This window comes from Beta vulgaris, chromosome 3 (genome assembly GCF_026745355.1).
Source record: "Beta vulgaris subsp. vulgaris cultivar EL10 chromosome 3, EL10.2, whole genome shotgun sequence".
NCBI classification, from domain to species: domain Eukaryota; kingdom Viridiplantae; phylum Streptophyta; class Magnoliopsida; order Caryophyllales; family Amaranthaceae; genus Beta; species Beta vulgaris.
Genome location: NC_079204.1, coordinates 47,639,720 through 47,659,943, shown reverse-complemented (window position 1 = coordinate 47,659,943; position 20,224 = coordinate 47,639,720). Strand labels below are relative to the sequence as shown.

The 20,224-nt window shown below is 34.2% G+C and overlaps 2 protein-coding genes across 2 annotated transcripts; one reads left to right on the top strand and one right to left on the bottom strand.

The window, feature by feature from the left end:
• The first annotated feature begins 5,098 nt into the window (after positions 1-5,098).
• Positions 5,099-13,031, top strand: LOC104889190 (hypothetical protein). Its single transcript, XM_010674344.4, has 6 exons — positions 5,099-5,465; positions 5,808-5,912; positions 8,326-8,452; positions 11,647-11,944; positions 12,018-12,072; positions 12,178-13,031. The coding sequence occupies exons 1-6, from the start codon at positions 5,346-5,348 to the stop codon at positions 12,250-12,252; spliced, it is 780 nt and encodes a 259-aa protein (XP_010672646.2). The 5' UTR covers positions 5,099-5,345; the 3' UTR covers positions 12,253-13,031.
• A 1,841-nt stretch (positions 13,032-14,872) lies between these two features.
• On the bottom strand, positions 14,873-19,255 carry LOC104889189 (oxoglutarate-dependent flavonoid 7-O-demethylase 1). Its single transcript, XM_010674343.4, has 4 exons — positions 18,629-19,255; positions 17,979-18,226; positions 16,927-17,254; positions 14,873-15,346 (listed from the first exon to the last, which is right to left on the bottom strand). The coding sequence occupies exons 1-4, from the start codon at positions 18,869-18,871 to the stop codon at positions 15,086-15,088; spliced, it is 1,080 nt and encodes a 359-aa protein (XP_010672645.2). The 5' UTR covers positions 18,872-19,255; the 3' UTR covers positions 14,873-15,085.
• Between the last annotated feature and the right edge of the window lie 969 nt (positions 19,256-20,224).

Sequence of the window (20,224 nt, the reverse complement as noted above, 5' to 3'; positions counted from 1 at the left end):
TAAGCAATGTGGCCTTTGGTGATCTATTAGAGTTGTTGAGAGAGGCATTTCCTATGGCTCAATTTCCTAAATCTTTTGATGAATCTAAGAATATTGTGAGGAATTTAGGTCTTGACTATAAAAAAAATACATGCTTGCCCCAATGATTGTATTCTTTATAGAAAAGAATTTGAAGGAGATAATGTATGTCCTAAGTGTGAAACATCAAGGTGGAAGTCTGATAAAATCCCTGCAAAAGTTTTAAGGTATTTTCCTTTGAAACCTAGACTCCAAAGATTATATATGTGTTTTAAGACGGCTGAATTAATGATTTGGCATGACAAAAAAAGAACACAAGATGAGTACATTAGGCATCCAACAGATGGCCAGTCTTGGAAGGACTTTGATTCTTCACATCGAACCTTTGCGATCGATCCACGAAATGTTCGGTTGGCTCTTGCTAGCGATGGATTCAACCCATTTCGAACTATGAGCGTTGCTCATAGCACATGGCCCGTCGTGTTGATTAATTATAATCTTTTACCATGGTTGTCAATGAAACCTGAATATTTCATGTTATCTTTGTTATTTCCTGGGCCTAAGTCGCTTGGAAATGACATAGACGTCTATTTGCAACCTTTGATTGATGAGTTGAAGGAATTGTGGGAAGATGGGGTGGAGACCTATGATGCTTCTAAGAAGCAGACATTCCAGTTACATGCCGCTTTACTAGGTGCGATAAATGATTTTCCAGCATATTCTATGTTGTCTGGATGGACCACTAAAGGAAATTATGCATGTCCAAGCTGTAACCATGATGTAAGACCTCATTACTTAGATCACAGTGGAAAGAATTGTTATATGGACCATCGAAGGCTTCTTGATATGGGCCATCCTTGGCGAAACGATAAAAAATCATTTAATGGAGAAGTGGAGGATAGAGTTGCACCTTCTCCTTTATGGGGTACTGATCTGCTAAATGAATTGAAAGAATTTGTAAATGATTTTGGAAAGAGAAAAAAAGGACTTAGTAAAGGTAAATGGAAAAAGAAGTCTGTATTCCTGGAATTGCAATATTGGGCTAATATTAAATATCGTCATAATCTTGATGTCATGCATATTGAGAAGAATTTATTTGATAATATCATCAAAACGCTCTTGGACGTTCCAGGAAAGACAAAGGACCACATTAAGGCACGTCTCGATTTGATGGATCTTAACATAAAACCACATCTCCACCCTTTTCCTTCAGAAGATGGTAAGCGCTTGTTAGTGCCTCCAGCACCTTTTACAATGGGTAATGTGGAAAAGGATTTATTTCTTAAAGTTTTTAAGGACGCAAAGCTCCCTTATGGTTATGCATTCGAATATAGCAAGGTGTGTACAAGTTAAAGAACGAAGGTTTACTGGTTACAAAAGCCATGATGCGCATGTCTTGCTACATCACTTGCTGCAAGTTGCTGTCCGAAAGACATTGCCGAAAAGTGTTGTTGTACCTTTAATTAGACTGGGAAACTTCTTTCGTGGCATATGTAGCAAGATTCTTTGCCTCCAAGAGTTAAACAAGTTGGCATCTGAAGTTGTTGAAATACTTTGTCAATTCGAAATGATATTCCCTCCTGCCTTCTTTGATGTTATGGTTCATTTGCCTAGTCATTTAGTTGATGAAATTAAATATGGTGGACCGGTGCAGTATCGCTGGAGCCTGGATGTACTTTGTTGAGAGGTATCTTGGTAAGTTAAAGTCTTATGTCCGTAATAGGAGTCGTCCAGAAGGAAGCATAGCTGAAGGCTATATGATGGAAGAATGCTTGACATTTTGTTCTAGATATTTGCATGATGGTGTAAAGACTATATTGGATAGAAGATGTGCTAGGCAATGTGAAATGAACCAGAGTGAAGATGATTCATCCATTTTTCCAAAGGTAGGGCATCCTATTGGAGGAAAAAGGACAAGAAAAGGAAAAGGATTTTCTTTAGACGTTATAAGTAAGAATCAAGCACATAGATATATCATCTTCAACTACAACAACACAACTATTGAAAAATATATAGAGTAAGTAAAAGTTATGCTTTTTATTTTTTTATTACATTTTGTCATTTTACTTATAACATATATCTTCTTTAAATTTCAGAGAACATCAACAGTTAGTAAATAGCCATAGGCGAAAGCGTAGATGGGATGATGCTCAAAGTCATAGCAACGATTTTATTGATTGGTTCCAAGAAAAGGTTCAAAGAGAACAAGTTGATGGCCAATTGTTTTGGTTGGCTAAGGGTCCTAACACTAAGGCTAGGAGGTACATGGGATATTTTGTGAATGGTTATAGGTTTTGCACATAGGGGCGTGATTCACGTATAAAGACTCAAAATAGTGGAATCACTTTAATAGCCACGACTTCAAGTTTTGCTAGTTCAAGTGATCAAAATCCCGTGGATGGAGACGTTACCTACTATGGTGTAATAGAAGAAATTATTGAGTTGGATTTTTGGTCTCAATTTAGTGTCGTGTTATTTAAGTGTCAATGGTTTCTTGCAAATGTCGATGAGTTTGGGCTTACATTTGTCAATTTCAAAAAGAAATGTTCTCAAAGTGATCCTTTTGTGTTAGCGTCACAAGTTCATTAGGTTTTTTATGTACAAGATCCACAAGAACATGATATTCACTATGTCATGCAACGGGTTCCAAGAGACTTATTCGACTTCGAGGAAGCAATGAATGAGGAAAGGTATTGGGAAGAAGCTATTGATTCTAGTGGTAGTGACATACCTAATGTGGATGCAAGTGATACTTATTCAAGAGCTAGTGGTGAAGTAAGATCGGTGGAAATCACTGACATCGTAGATGCTTTGGATATAACTTACCATGAGGAAGACTTTGAACATGATGATACAGATTGAGATTGGATGCATGCTGATACCGATACTTGACTCATAATTTTTAGAGCTTAAGACTGAGTTTTACACTCTTTTATATGTTGTTTAAATCATTTTTGCCTTTTTCACATTGCTCAACCTTTTCTCATTCTGGTTAGGTTTTTTTTTTTTTTTTTTTTTTTTTTTTTTTTTTTTTACACTTTCTTAGTTCTACTTGACTTTATTAATGCTATTCTATTGTAGTTTCTTTTAAATACTATTCGTGTGATTTTGTTTGGTATTTCTTGGTTTCTCATGCTATGGCTCTGCTTTTTCATATCTGGGTAGACACTATTTTGGTGTATTATTTGAATTTCTCTTGTCCATTTAATGTCGATGATGTGGATACATCAGATTCCCAAGCTAGGTACTTTTCTCTATCTCTGTTGCCATGGTGTCTTTTTTCATGCTACTACTTATTTAATAAAGTCGACTTTGTTTCATCTGGATTGTTTTTCTAACCACTACTTAGTTTTCATTATCACCCACTATAATACCGCCCTCTGTTTTTTTTTTTGCAGTTGAGTGAAAAGGTATACTATGGGGAAGAATGGGAACACTCGAACATCAGCTGAAGTACTTCCATATGAGAAAGCAAGGTCTGCGAACATTGAACAAAATGCAAAAAAACTTAAAGAACTTGGGTTAGAGAAGATTGCTCAGCAACTCATGGAAAGAAATAAGATCAAGAAAGGAAAAGAGAAAGTGAATGCTAGAAATGATCAGGACTATACGCCTCATGGTGGTGAAGATGACTCTGATGATGACTTCTTTAACAATACTCGAGAGATGGACGTGGTAACCAACACTGCTGCAGTTGATTCAATGTCTAAACCTAAACTGAAGCAGGTTTGGATGCTCGAAAGTGAACACTTCTTTAAGTGCATATGATATTTATATATATGAACCATTTAAATTGTGTTCCCTTGTTGTTGTTCCCCTTAATAGAAGGCAAGGACTAGAGAACAACCACATAGAAAAAATAAGAAGCAGTCATTGTGCCCATCCTTAGCAATGGAAGATTTCTTAATGATGGAACAACAAATGGATCCAACAGAAGCAGAACGGTTACAACTAGAAGTGCAGAGGCTGGAGCAAGATCAATTAAGATCTAAGCGTCAACTTGCCATCACTGCTCCATCTGGTAGCCAAGAAGAGATTGTTCTCATAGAGAAGCAAGGGATTTTTTTTCCTTTGCCATAATAACTCCAAGGCAAATAATAAAAGAAGGGTTAAGTGATAGAGGCTTAACCATGAAACTTAGCTAAAAGAAATGTCTAATGTTTAAACTTTTACCCCGGATTATGCCCAAGAGGCTAGAATTTATGTTTGATAAAAAAAAAAAAAATCAGGCACGCATCGCGTGCATACATTGCTAGTATATATGATGGAAGGGGAGCTATATTGTCCTCGAATGAAGAGACTATTTTACCCCCTTGCTTTTCTAAATTATAAATTCACTTATAAACCAAAGAAGGGCCTTCAAACAAAAATACCGAAAATAAAATTATAACAATCACTCACAAGTCAACTAATAAAATCATAGAATTGCATAATTTACGTTATACAAATCACTCAAATGAGGAAATTTTACAAAAACTAAAAAAATTCACTTACAAACTACAACCAATACACTACAACGTCAATACATACTCACAAAAACATTCACAAAAATTTGCATTGAAATCAAAGTGTCCACTTTCTTCACAAATTATGAAGTAGTGTACTTAATTCAAAAATCAACTAAAAAATTAGAATACTAAAAAACATAAATAAATTCAATAAAAGCTCTATTTTGTTCATAGAATTTAACTTTAAAAAGTAAAAAAAAAAGACCGGTGAGAGACTTAAGTGACAGAGACTAAACCAATCAGATTTTACAACTAAAAGCAATTATACTTCAATTCGTATATCAAACGTTCAAATTTTGACCGTTACTGATGTCGAATAAAATTGAATTTCTGTCTTAAAATGCTAGTATAGGATGAATGGATGAAGTGGGTGATGGATCCAAAAAATATCGATCCATCCATCAACTGCCTGTCACCCGCTTCACTAGGGAGATCACCCATTTATTCAAGGCGAATGGATGAATAATCCACTCACCCATAAATAATTGCCATCTCTAATCAAGCCAGTCAAGTAAAACGGCCAACATTCAACAGCCAATTGCTAAACATCATCACCAGTTCTTAACATTAACAAATGGGTACGAGAAAAGAAAGAACGAAATAGAGTCACTACTGAGAAAGAGTGACTCAAACTGAGTTAACCGACTCAACTCGCTCATTCTCGGTTCCAAATTCCCCTCTCTCTCTCTCTCCAACAATCTCTCTGTTAAATTCCATAATCATATGATATCCTCAACAAATCTCCTTTTTATATCCAACCAAATTCTGATTCGAATATTTTCTCTCTCTTCAAAAAAAGAAAAAAAATAAGAAAGAAAGATGAATTCTTCGATTAAATCCGCCCTAAAAAACCCACAATCCAGTTTCTTCAATATCAGGTCTGCGTTCTTCCATTCCACCTCTTTTCTCCAACGAGGTCGTCGAAATCCTTGGACTACTGTAAGCCTTCTTTCCCACCTTTTATTTTTCATTATTTCAAAAAAAATTGGGTTTTTTATGAATTATATTATATTAAAATGTACAATATTTGGTCTGATTTGGGTTTTATTATGGAGCAAATTGAATTTGTAGGATGCTAAGCTTGTAGTTTTTTTTTCAATATTTAATGGTGGAGGAATGTAATATTTTTTCCATGGAATTTATGATGCTAATTCTAAATTGGTTGTTGTGAAATAGAGATAGGACTCAGGTTAAATATGTAGAAATTGTATTCTCTGTTGTTGTCCCTCTATAGTATTAGATTAATATGATATATGTTATGGTTTATCTGTTCATATGCAGAGATACAATAACATCAATAATAACAGAAGGTCAGGTTATAGAAGGAATCATTTTAAGCAAAATCTATTGCGGAATGCGAATGCATATGCTGAGTATTTATTTGAGGTGAGAATTGATTATGCTTTTCTTATTTAGCAGCTGAAATCATTTTGGATAATATCGAGTTTCGATTCGTTTTGCTTGCCCATCTGTGAAAAGTAATGTGCTTTAGGCTGATGCTCATTTTACAATGGTAGTTTTCTTGTGCCATGGATTGAATGCTTGGGCAGGAGTTATAAAGAGTGGTTTTTTCAAGGGGCATGGAGGGTTTTTCTTTTCTTATTCTTTGGTATTAGTAAGATCATTTAATCAGCAAGGACTAACAGCTTGTTTGGTAGAAAGGATTTGGAAGGAAAAGAAAGGAAGTGGAAGGAAATTTGTTACTTTCCAATGTTTGGTTCATTAAAAAAAATTAAGTGAAAGAAAATGGGAGGAATTGGAAGGAAAAACTCTTTAATAAAATTTCACTTTCCTTTCCTCCCAAAAGTGGGGAAATTTGGAAGGAAAGAGAAAATTTATACCAAACATGGGAAGTTAAGGTTTTTTTTCCTTTCTCTTCCATTCTTTTCTTTTCTCTTCCCTTCCTTTCTCTTCTCTTCCTTTCCTTTACTAAAAATGAACCACACACACTGTAAGTGAAAATAGTCAAGAACGCAAATCATGAGGGTACGAAAAAGAGAAGTGCCACTTTTTGTGGAAGGATGGAAAGAATAATGTTGTGGATTATAAGCTCGCTCAAATTAAACTATTTTAAGCTCTAACACCATTATCATCAAAATCTGCTGGATGTTTCTAGTAGTAGCCCTGTGAACTTTGTTTATCTCTGACTTAAGAGAGCAATAGCAGGTAAATCTAGCAGAATTTTTAGTCTCGTCGTAGGCTTCAAGATCATCTGATGGTGTCTGCTACGAGTATGAGCTGGCCAACTCCAACTCAGTCAATGTATAGTTGCAGGCCTTGACAACAGATCAAGGTGCTCTGCAGGTTTATTCAATTTTCTGGACTGAGAGCATAGTGTATGATATTGAGGGCTTTGAGGCACAAGAATGTAGCTTTAGTAGCGGTATCTGCCAAGTAATATCAGCCATAATAAAAGGAGTGGTTGGGATAAGTCCTATTAGTTAGTAGAAAATTGGAGTTATGGTGTTTGCTATGGAGCCATCTTTACCCACTAGATGTATCATCTGTCATATCTGCCAGTTGCCAGTGAGGTAGAAACTAGAAATCCCCACCACATCCATAGGATGTTATGCAAAGTTCCAAATTCTGGTTTTCAGACTCAGACCTCGTACTTCTATGGCAACAAGACTCTCTCTCATACAATTGGACTGGAGCAATTATTTCTGTATGTCGTCTTTATCCCAAAGAAAGTCCCAAATAAGTTGCTCAATCTTCTTCATGAAATTATTGAATGTAAAGATGGAGATCTTCAGCATTTGGATGGAGAAGAGGATTAGATTAGTTGAGCTTTTGCTTCAGCTCCTCATACTATTGTAAGTACCTCTATATCTGTATCATGCACTCGACACTTTTAACATGATGTGAAATCCTTAATTGACACATCAATTTCCATCTAGGCATCTCAATTATCATGAACTATATATGGGTAGAGGAAAAATAAAGTCTGTTTAAGATAGGAAAGATGAAGAGAAGTTATGTGATAAGAATTACACGAGAATTAGAAGACAAGTCAACCTAATTTATGCTTACAGTTCATATGTAACTGTAATATGAAAGGCACTTTATAAAGTCCTTCAAAATTAGAAGTTGTTTCCATGCGATGTCCTTGACTTTTTGTACCCATGTCCAAATTTCAGATCAGTGTTCCCATATCTAGTAGTTTGAGTTTGGGATTGTTAAGACACTCAAATAATTACTTATGCCTGTTGTTCATATCTGTATCAAGGAATATAGGTTCTGCTGCTTATAACAATTCCTGGAAGCAAACAATTGATCTGACTAATTATTTGCAAACCGATGAGGCGATGCTTTACTCTTGAATTTATTCCATTTAATTTGGGTAAAAGGGGAGGGTAAGGGTCAGAGGGAAGAGGAGACATTTAGATGATTCTATTTCAGCTACTGTAGAGGGGGCTGGGTTGCAGAATCTCCCTGTTGCAATCACTTACTCTTCCATACGTTCTCTGGGAAAAAAGAAATTTTGGAATGAAGGATGACAATTATATGAATTTTTGTAAACTATATCCATAGCTCCCTCCTTTTCAAACTGTTTTAGCTAGAATCATGCTTTTATCAATTTTTTTTGGGGGTGGGGGAGTAATGGAGAGTTTCTACCACTCCTTTGTCTTACTCATAAGGATTGAGATTTCTGGATTTACAACCTCACCGTGCTATACGGCTATACCTGTGTACATTGCTTTTGTTACCAACGATGAGCTTGATTTATGCTTTCTGCTAGGAGCCTAGGACTGGTTATTTGTTTATTTGCTGACTAACATTGCCTTGTTGTTGTTCACAGAGCTGGCAATCAGATTTTGATCAAGATGACCCACGATCCCAAAAAGGCCCTTCGTGGTTCAGGAAACCTCATAATGGATCAGGAGGGAATTCATCTTACACTCAGGGACGTCAAAAGAGAGGAAGAAGTAAGGATATACCTGGATTCATAGCTTGCAGAACTGTTAGTTGTCTATGTTTTTATGTGCTTTTTCCCTGCAAAATTTATGCAGTCATCATCCTTTTTGTTTGTCTTGTAATTATGCAACTGTTTTTGATATTGCTGCAAAAAAAAAAAAAAATTAGCTAGGTGTCCTGTATGAATATTGAAACTGACAAAATATATGGAAATGTTCACAGAGGGTTGGTCTGACGTCAGGTGACCATTACAATTAGCATGTTCTTGGCCATCTTAGTCTATTGCGAATTTGGGATGCTTTTCTAATCCCATCGTCTTAGGGTCGATTGGCTCAAATAAAATTATAAATGAGATGCTTCTAGTGTGAGATAGTATGGACATAATTTATACTCCTGCTCTCTTATAGATTTTCAACTTTGATTTCCACATTTGCCAATGCACAACTTTGAGTATTGCGACCGGATGTCTTTTCGCCATCTCTCTTTCCTTTGTCACCGAATTCCCCTAACCATTCCTCCAACGCTGACTGGGGGACTTAGTCATCCTCATCAGCTTTTTACTTGTTTTGCAGGCCATACTTAATGATGTTACCTTCCCCACCCAATCAATTGTTGTTTAACTTTTAATCGTCGAATCTGCCAAGCACTGAAGTAGTCAAACAAAATACTTGCTTATTTTGGATGGCTGCTGTGAAGTAGCCATGGCTACTTTGAAAAACTTGTACAAAGTAGTCATTGCAATTTCAACCAGGCCACATGAAATAGTTCGTACTAATTGTAACAAACCTCATGGAATAGTCAATAACTTTGCACTAGCCGTATGAAAATTGCTTGTGAGATCACATATTCAAATTCCGCAGATTAATATTCTGTCCCTCGCTTTTGAGATTATATTTCAGCAATTCTAGAAACAAGGAATTCATATGTAAAGGAAGCTATAGCACCATGAATATAGACTAGTTCATTGGATTATCTGCTTCCAGTCTTCATAATTTGGGTTTCCATCTCTCGTGGATTCAGTGCTCCAAATTTAATTCACACTAGCTTGTTTAGATAAGATAAAATTTTTGTTGCGCCGTGGCTATTTTGCATTACGTATCATTTCTTTCTAACTGTGTTTAGCAAATTTGATTATAATTAAGTAAATAGATAAATACTTAACTGGGATGCCTGACTCTATTTGTTTATTCTTTGCCTAGAATTAGCTTTGCTGTCACTTCAAGGCTCCTTGGAGCAATGAGAGAGAATGATTCCAACAGCCCCACTTGCTTGTAGGTAAAACTAGAAACAACTAGAGAAAAAGATAGAGAAATGATTAGATAAAGCAAAGGAAAGGGAGGGAGAGAGGCGGGAATGACTAGAAATTCTTGGTGAGTGGACAATGGTGCCTGGTGGGTGGGATTTTAAAGAGGTAAGTAATGAAGAAGAAAGGAAAAGGATGACGAAGCAGATGGAAGGAAATCCTAATTTGTTATGGTTTGGTATTGAAAAAAGGAATATTAAATAAGTATATTTCCAGTTATAGCCTATAGGTGGTTAAACAAATAAATACCTAACTGAGAAAATATATACCCAACTATTCACAAGTGAACAAATTTGCACTAAATGATCTCAATCAATAGATTAAGTGCTGAATGACCTTAACTTAACACCAAAATAAATTAGTTTCTCAACCTTCCTTCTTTAACAACGACATCATACTACTTACCATGATAAGTCAAATACGCATCAATATCAGTTCAACGATCATCCCCAAACCCACAACAACGAAATCGCCATTTATGAAGAAATTCCTCGCAACAAAAACCGTCTACATTATCAATTCAAAATCAGAGTGAACAAGTACAACTCACAAACAAGCGGGATTCTTATAATAAAGAAGGTTGGGAGGAGAATTTGGTTGAGTGAATGTGAAAAGAGGCGAAAGAGGATCAACGGGAGTAACAGTATTGGAGTATTTTTATTCTCCTCAACTTTTTTTTTTGAGGGGCTTTGAGGAGGAGAGAGAAGATAGAAGATTCGTTTAAAGAGAGAAAGTTGGAAGCAGGTGAGAGTTGAAAAGGGAGCTTAAGAGAGAGATTCATGGCAGAATGAAAGAGAGAAAGTGAAGAACGCCATGACCACTCTTAAGGAAGCTAGGAATTTGGTTTTTGATTAAGTTGATTGTTTTTTCTTAACTAATTTATTTTTATGTTGAATCAGGGTCATTTAGCACTTAATCTTTTGCTTAAGATTATTTATTGTAAATTTGTTCACATTGTTGATAGTTGGGTATAATATTATATATTTTCTTTGTTGGGTATATATTTGTTTGAGTACCCATAGTTGGGTATATACCAGTTTAATTTTCCTAAAATAAATTAGAGAAAGGCAGTAATATGGGGCCTAGAGAAATGGCTTTATAAATGGATTCCGATATTAGGTATTGCTTTATTAAATTTTGTGTGCGCGCGTGCGAGTGCACGCGTTTGTGTGTAAGGTAATATGAAAAACGGCTTTATAGAGGGATTCCGATATAAGGTATTGCTTTATTAGGTTCTACAACATAAAAGGTAGTAATTAATGAATTTTTTCTTTACAAAAGTTGTATGTGTGCGCGCGCGTGTGAGTGTTTTGTGTGTGTGTTTGTGGAGATGTACTAGTTACTCACAAATATTCCTAAATATTATAAAAGGTTGATAGTTTGATTTTACACAATGAGACAAATCCAATGACATGTTAGCCAATGACTTTTGATTTAAGATATTAGTAAAAGAAGAGGCCAAAGTGGAGTATGAATATTGTTGAAGTCAAAGGGGCACATCTATATGAGAACAGAGGGAGTATGTTTCTCCAAATATTGAGGCAATATTATAGAAAGCACAGTAAGTGAAGAGAGAATGAGACATGAATGGTTTTGCTAAATGCTAAGCCGTTGAGGGTATCTGCTCTCCCTCTTCAAGAATTTAGCCAAGTGCTGATTGAATGAGTAATCCACAGCCGATCTTCACAATATACGCCTTCCATACAAGTAACCAACTCTGAGAGCTAATGTGTTTATTGTCTTTTTGTGGCTTTGTGATGAAGGAGTTAAGGTCCTTGAAGAGCCAGTATTTAAGATAAGAGGCATGCCTGCTTGACTGTGCTGAACTTAGTTCCCAAACCTTCCCCTTTTGCTTCAAATCTGAGAAAAGACAATCTGTATGATTATTTGAATCTTGTTCAGGAGGATACAGTTTCTGCGAAGATGACGATGATGATGTTGAGAGTGTCATTCGATCAGTATTTGGTGATCGGTTTTTCTTCTGGTCATTTGTTGATGAAGACTACCCTAATTGGAGAAATTCTTCTCGGCATTCTAATAGCTATAAGAATTCTTGGAAAAGTAGACAACAAAATGAAGATGATGATGAATATGAATACATATCAGAAGATGACACTAAAAAATCAGATTTAGCTTCGGAGAGGGTAGCTCTTGGATTGAGTGCTTCTGGTCCCTTAAAACTTGAAGATGTGAAATATGCGTGAGTTTCTATTGGCCTGCTTTTTTTTATTAACACCTGCATTTTGCAGTTGTACCTGACATTTCAGTTGCAGGTACCGAGCTTGTGCTTTAAAATGGCACCCGGACCGTCACCTGGGTTCTTCCAAGGTAATTTATATTCTTCCTTTATCTCTTCAATGTATTTTTGGATAAAAAATAGTGATGGGAATCGTCTTGTGACCTTGTCTACTAAAATATCAATGTAATTGACAGGCTGCTGCTGAGGAGAAGTTCAAGCATTGTACTGCAGCGTATCAATCTTTGTGTGATAGATTGGCTATGAATTGAGATTTCAATGCCCTTCTGTTAAATCAGTCACAGCTCATTGAGCTTTGCGCCGATTTCCAGACTTCAAGAGATTGAACATACTAGAAATCGACTGCAACACCGGTCAGTGGCCCGGTGGTAAGTATTCTCTAGGGCACAGCTTTTGTCGAAGATCATATGCTCCTGGCCTCGCTCAATCTTATCCAAAGGGGACCATATAGGGCTGGGTCGTGATCTTGGTACAGGTTTTGGGAGACTGCTACATTTATTTGGTGAGTAAGTTACCCACATGAAGTATACTTTAAGAAAATATTTTCTGTTTGCAATCAACCTAGGCTAGTAATATTTTCCACATCAAATCTACCCTTTGGGTAGAGTTGGACTAAGAAATTTCCAGATTTTCTTTTATAATAGGAATTTTTCAGATTTCTTTTCTCCATAACACTTATGCACATTTACTTCCTTAACTAGTTTCTGACCCCAGGCGCGGCCTAAGGCTGTTGTATGGAAAACGATACATGGCCTTACGGGTAAATTTAATTGTAACATTTATTTCTGGGTGGTTACAATTGGTGTGGAGAAAGAAATCATAATAATCCATCGGATCAATGCTCATGTTTGTTATGAAACTTGAGGTCAGAGTTCCAAATATGTAATAAACGTCTAAAATCTTTTTTACAAGAAGTATGGAATAACAATCGTAATTTCCATTAAATGAATGGCTTGATTCATTTGACAACGCGGTATTATATTTTTGTATATATATATTGTTCTCTATATAAACTCCATGAAGTTGTCCATATGACAGTATATTGATATTTATCACTATGCATGACAATAACTTGATTACAGCAACAAATTCCATCAATAGCTTGAGCGCACTAGTATATTACTAATCAAATGGGTATGGAGAGTACTATGAGTAATTCAATAACTCGACGTAACATGATCTCACCACCATGATGATTATTCGTTGAGAACGTGAAAGAAATTTCTCTTTGTTTAACCATTTGGTATGCACGTTTACATCTCCTTTAGTCTGTGTGCCAGACCCATTTGCGTTGCGGCCAGAATTATAATGAGAGAAGCAACCACCCACTGCCACTAACACCAGCGTTAGGGACATTGAAAACCATGTGCTCCACCTGCAATGATCTAGAAGAAATTAAGCTCAGCTGATCCTCATGTTCATTAGTAGTAGTTTTGTGTTCAACCTGCTTCTGCTGCTACTCTTTCTCCTTTCTGTTGCCAAATCATGCTCAACGATTTCGACATACCAACCTTGCGCTTCCTTGTGATAAGTTTTTCCTTGGAACAAAAGATGAGGCAATACTTAACCAGCCTCAAGATACTTGCTGTTATTTCCGAAGTGTACGAGTTTAGCTCGATGTTCTCCAACTGCTGGTCTGGTTTACTTTGAGATACCACAGATGATCTGAACCATCAATGCTGAAACATTTCCCATCCCAGCTGACTAGCAGCTTGCGAGAATGCATATTGTTCGAGACGAAGCCACTTCACTCTCTAGTCTCGACTCATCCCTTCTTAAAACAAACTCGTGTTCATTGGATGATGAATCTCGAACTGCCCCTTCTTGTGACTAGAGTTATGTAAAGACCATGGGTGCGTTAAGCCTTATCACCTTGGAACTTCTGAAAGTCATTTAGCATGATACTCTAGTACCTCTACTAGTTATAATATGCTTCTAATTATGATGTGAAGAAAGTAATTTGCTTTTGCATTATTCTTGGAGCAAGAACTTGAATACATGCTCGCACATTAGTATTTCTTTTCTTTAGAAATTGGTTAGATATATTATATTACCGCCCTTTTATAGGACACCAAAGTATAATCTACCTCAAAAGCCCTCCAAAGCCCCCTAATGAGAATCAAACCTCATGTTTGTTTGTTATTAAAGTTTATGGAGCACACTCCTTACGAATCTCTCATTTCATCGTATACATAAGACCTTTTTCAGTCCACTTGAATTAATAGTTGAAATTTATCTTTACTATTTGGAACTTTTATTGGTTAAAGCTTATTTTTGTCGATTTTTTATTATTTTGTTTGTTACATAGTTTACTGGTCTAAACTTAAACTTTGTTGCATGCAACTTATACTATTACTAAAATATTACTTTAAAGGTGAATTGAATTGAGTTTAAGATGAAGATTACTTAGACATGTGGCCCAAACTAAGCTTTGATCATAAGCTATGATAACTTTATTAGCAATATATGATATGATTGTGGGAATCGATCAAGATATTTGTTGGATATTTTGTTTATAATTTGTTCACGATCACTAAATTGTTTCTAAAACCCCATTTTGCAATTTATTATTAACGTTAATGTAAAGTTTAGCCATATAATATATGTGTTTTGAATGACAAAACTAGAGAACACATAATTAAGAGAATCCATATTGCTTCTAAAGAGCTCATTATATGCTTAATAGATATACATTTTCACTTTTCCGTAAATAATTTATGCAACACTTGTGTGTTACTCTGTTATTTACTATTTATTATTGCTGTTTTTGAAGATAGGCAATTCGTCGAGTATGCACATAGCAACTGCGGGTATGTGGCCAAAATTCTTATAGCTAGCTAGGATACAAATCTTAAGAATTCCACATTTAAAACACATGAATAACTTCATGAAGGATCTTGTATAAAATTAGATCTGTTCTACAAGATATGGTAGCAACATAGCGTTCCATCTTAACTAGATTAGTTTAATCTTATACAGTCATCAACTTGATTTTGGTCTTCTTCAAATAGTACAGATTTACAAACAAAGCCTAGAACTATGGCCTATGGGTATATAAATAGTAACTATGGACGTGGGGTTAATTTACACAGCAATATTAGTTTGAAGTTTGACAAACTCTAGTGTTTTCTTGCCTTGTAGCTTGTTGGTAACATAGTGTTTACTGTAGTCTCCGTGAATATATTTTCTGAATTTGGTAGGGTTAGTATCGTTCACAAACTCTGACATTGGTTCAAGTTCTACCTCATAGCTTGGTGCATAGAATGTCACAATTGAGAGCCTGTCTTTTACCATATTAGTCACGGCTCTATGCTCCACACTCTTGTATTTTCCATTTGTTAGCACCTACAATAAATCAAAATTTAGAGACCGTATTCAAATACTATATTCATAGAATCAGTTTTAAAAAAGAAAGGGTGAGTTAAAATAGCCTCATGCACATATATACCCAAAAAAAAAAAGGCGTCAATTTTTCATACGGCTAAAACCAACATGAAGATTTTAAGATTCAAAATTGGTAAAAGCTTGTATTATAACATACTATATATTGGGATGAAAACAATGGATATACTCAGAAAACAATACGCTCATCACAATGCGTTAGTTCTGGTCATAACTAGAGGATTACGCTTTTAGGTCTTGAAGAGTTCTAAGCACGAACTAGAGGGACAGATTGTATTTGTTTCGTTCTAGAGAGTGGTTATACTATTACTAGAGGAAAAAAGGCCAAAGGTGGTTGTCACTAGAGAGTGTATGCTCTTACTAGATCATCCGATATGCCAGATTCAAGCATCCCTACAGTTAGAACAAGCAAAATGTAGTATCTCCATCAGTCCATCTTGATAGTTGACGAATTAAAATTGTTCTATAATATAATTATGACTAAAGGGATCCAGGTACACCAATTGTCAATTCATACCGTTCGTTTTTGTTGGAAAATTAGTGAGAGTACAAAAAAGGAACAAAAAAGGACAATATAAAAATAAACTTGCCGCCCCCATTAAACAGCACTGATGAAACTTGACCCCCACCTCATGGACCTTGAGCCATAAAAAGTTGAAACAAAAGTGCTAATAAAGTTCACTTTGATGTCTATTCATTTCAAATTGTGTGTACTCTATAGACCCTAGAGAGTAGAGGGCCCGTGCTGGAACTTCCCATAGTGTCATTGAATTCATCATGTCCAATTCTGTTATTTGGTTGTTTGGCCTTAAATTTAAGAGTTTGTCTTCTAAAAAATCGCCAATTTTTAAATTAAAATTAGGCAATAGTAAATCTCAATATCAAAAAGAGAATTAACTTAATAGTGATTAAGTTAATTTCTTTCAGTGAATAGTTTAATCAATTTAGTGATTAGGTCTACTTTTATATTAAAATTAGACCGTCTCTTTTAATAATTTGTGTAACTTTAATACTATATGCTGATATACATTTTCATCCATTTTTATTTGCTTGATAATATTTGTTATCATATACTGTATATAAAAGCAGTGTTAATATGGACTATATTTATATCGCTAAAGTTAAGATGAAGCAACTAAATAATCATTTTTATTACTTAATAATATTTGTTATCATATAATAGTACAAAAGTTGTGTTAATATATACTATATAAGTATCGCTAAAGTCAAGATGAAACAACTAAACAAAAAAGGAGTGTACTATTGGGTGTATTTTATTTACCTATAAATAAATAAGTTTAGGATGTTTTTAGTTACTTCAAATAAGTTCAGACGAATTCTAATAAGTTATAAATCAAAAAGTTTGATAAATCTAATTACATCTACCTCAAGAATTTAGCAAAATTCAAGATGAAAAGAGCGCATCAGCTACAACTAAAGAAAGAACTTTGCATAAAATTAAAGTTATGGCTAAAAGGTTGTTTCAAAATAAGTAAAGAAAAGGGGAAAAGAGAGAGAATTACTTCAAGGGTATCTCCAACATTGACAACAAGAGCATTAGGGATTGGTTGGATAGAAACCCATTTGTTGTCTTTGAGCACTTGAAGACCAACAGAGCTGCCCTGATTCTGTTGTAAAATAGTAAGTGCACTTCCATCAGAATGAGGGCTTAAACCCAACACAAGATCTGGTCTTGGACATGGTGGGTAGTAATTCATTCTTATTGCTTGAACTGCTTCTCCAAACATTTCCTTAAATCTTTCAGCTCTTAATCCAAGGCTCATTGCTATGCATCTCATCAGCTTCTCACATAATTTCCTTATCTCCTTTGTGTAAGTCTCTATGCTTTCACTATAAACATGCACCCACCAAAACAAAACAAAAATTTCATGGATTAATGAGATTGAATAATTAGTACTGTTTTGCATGTGTCATAACGATTTTGTCACATTGTCTAAACCCCTTAGCAAATAAGAATCCGCAATATGTTATAAAATTGCCGTCATTCAAAACATGAGTCGTGCTTTTTTTCTTCCCCTATATTTTTCAGTTAATTTTCAAAAGAAGCATATGTTGTTCTAAGAAACTTGGCAAATTTTGTCCAAATTGAAATAATATACTTCCTCTGTTTCTTTTTACTTGCACAGTTTGACTTTTTCGCTTGTCAATGTATGATTTCAATCATCACTAAGTTTGATTACCGATAAATATAAATTATAAAAAGTATATATTCGGAAAATATACATTCAGAAAAGTCTAACAAGATCTCACATAAATATGTTTTTCCTTAATTATAAATCACCAAACATAAACTAAGTAGAGTTGGTGAATAGAGTAAAAGTCAAACAGTTGCAAGTAAAAAGAAACGGCGGAAGCATGTGATATGAAGTTTGTAATGACAATCAACTAATGGCCATTGACCATATAAAAGTGGTTTATTAAAATAAGTTGGTCTTAATGAGTTCGTCACAAATAAAAATGAAAATATGTAGTATGAAATAAGTATTACCAAAACAAGTTGTAACATTAGCAAAACAAGTTAGGGAAATAGGTTGTTTGAAGTAGTATTACATACCTGAAGTTTAATGGCTTTGTTGGCCAAAGATTAGGGTTTCTTATAAAATTAGGTTGTATACCAAGAGCAAACATGTTACACCAATCAAGCTTTTGCTGCTCAGAGAAAACAAAAGCTTGACCATATCCTTGAACTGTTCCTGGTGCCATTTTGTACTTTTGTTTTTCCTCTAAAGGTTGCATAAAAAACTCCATTGCTGTTTTCTCTATCGTTTCTAGCACTCTTACATCAATTCCATGGTTTATCACCTATAACATCATGTCATATACACACTTTTAATATCTTTCGAATGATATTTGGGATAATTCTTTAAGAGAAATGTTAAACATCTAACTATTAGATATTCAAATACGAAATAGAAAAAAATGATAGTTCTAAGTTTAAAAATGACTGCTAAATGCATAATCCAAAGTTTAGATCATATTTACTAACACTTAGCTATTTGAGTTTATCTCGTAATAGACCGTCTACTTTTAAATTAAAATTAGACAATGGACAAGTGATAAGAAACATGCCTTTCACTAAACTGTTTCTCACAAAATTAGATGTAAATTGACATTTTTATCCCTTATTTTGTGAAATACTTCTCTTTATTAATATTAAATAAGTAACTTTTACTAAAAATAATAATAGAATGGAATAATTGGTACCTGAAAAAATCCCCATTCCTCGCAAGCATAAGCTAGAGTAAGGATTTCATCGTAATTGCCATTAATAACCTTTGAAAGATCAATAATAGGGACGTTATCAACAGATGAGTCAGGAATTAGAGACTTAATCTCATCTACGTCCCTTACAAATCTATCAGGAACTGTATTGTTTTGTATTTTTCTGATTTCTTGCACATCATCTATGTGTCCTACGTTCATTTTTGTGATTGGAATTAAAGTCATTAGACTTCTTTTTCTTTTTCTTTTTCTTTTTCCTTTTGTTACTTTGAGGGTGGAGCTAATGGGGGAAAAGAGCTTTATTCAGTAGTTCTGCATCACTCAACTACTACGGCCATGCCTATTTATAATGAGGAGATGGTGCAAATGTTTTCAATAATATTAGTACTTCCATTGTTTTGAAAAAAAAAAAGCAAATACTTTGACTTTTACATTTGTTTTTTTAAATTAATCGACTTTTAAACTTGTCTAAATATATTTGTGACAATTAATATTTCCATGATACATCTTTGAGTATTCACATTTTTAGATATGTAGTACTTCATCCGTTTCAAAATATAGTTCTTATTTCTATTTTGGGAGTCAAATATTAATACTTTGACCAAATATTCTCATTAATGTATACAAAAAATATATGCACGTTGTTCTTGTTTAGATCCGTCTTAATATGTACATTCATAATATCAATTTTTCTTTATTACTAGTAGAAAATAGAAAATATTGTAAGTAAAAAATACAAACGGAGGGAGTATTAAAAATTATTACAAGTTGATACTTTTAAATTAAAGTATATAAAAACCAACAAGATTACGGGTGCGTTCTGTTCAACTTAAAAAATTAAGTTTCAGGTCCAATAAGTTCAGATAAGTTCAGATAAGTTGCAATAAGGTCTAATAAGTGCAATAAGTTCCAATAAGGTCTAATAAGGTCCAATAAGTTCCAATCAGGTGCAATAAGTTCCAATCAGGTGCAATAAGTTCCAATCAGGTCTAATAAGGTCCAATAAGTTCCAATCAGGTCTAATAAGGTCCAATAAGGTCCAAATAGTCAATGTTTAATAAACATTTGTATTATTGTCCACTATTTTGTTATTCATAATTTCATATCACTATTAGCGGATTATGTTATTATTAGAATTTTAATTAAAGTACCACAATGATTATATAGTATTATACTTGTATTAGTGTCTATTATTTTATTATTTATTTGTATTATGTCTATTATTTTATTATTCATATTACTATTAGCTGATTATGTTATTATTAGAATTTTTTTATTAAAGTACCACAATGTATAGTATTATACTTGTATTATTGTCTATTATTTGATTATTCATATTGCTATTGAATAATATTATAATCATGGTCAAATAATTAAGGTTAACAATAATAATAATTATTATAATTATAGTTATGTATAGGCAAATATATAAATAGTAATTTTTTTTGTTAAATTAATTATCATAAGAGATAATTAATAATCATTATTTTTAAAGGACGAATTATAATAATTATTATTCCATAAAAAATTTAGAGGGGTAGTATTTACGTTAGTGGTAATATTTATGTTATTCATGGT

Coding starts and splice junctions, on each gene's coding strand:
- LOC104889189 (XM_010674343.4), bottom strand. CDS start 18,871: ATGACTTTAATTCCAATCACAAAAATGAACGTAGGACACATAGATGAT. Junction 18,227..18,628: donor AGGAATGGGGATTTTTTCAG/GTACCAATTATT, acceptor ATGATGTTATAG/GTGATAAACCATGGAATTGA. Junction 15,347..16,926: donor ATGTTGGAGATACCCTTGAA/GTAATTCTCTCT, acceptor GATTTATTGTAG/GTGCTAACAAATGGAAAATA.
- LOC104889190 (XM_010674344.4), top strand. CDS start 5,346: ATGAATTCTTCGATTAAATCCGCCCTAAAAAACCCACAATCCAGTTTC. Junction 5,466..5,807: donor GTCGAAATCCTTGGACTACT/GTAAGCCTTCTT, acceptor GTTCATATGCAG/AGATACAATAACATCAATAA. Junction 12,073..12,177: donor GTCACCTGGGTTCTTCCAAG/GTAATTTATATT, acceptor TGTAATTGACAG/GCTGCTGCTGAGGAGAAGTT.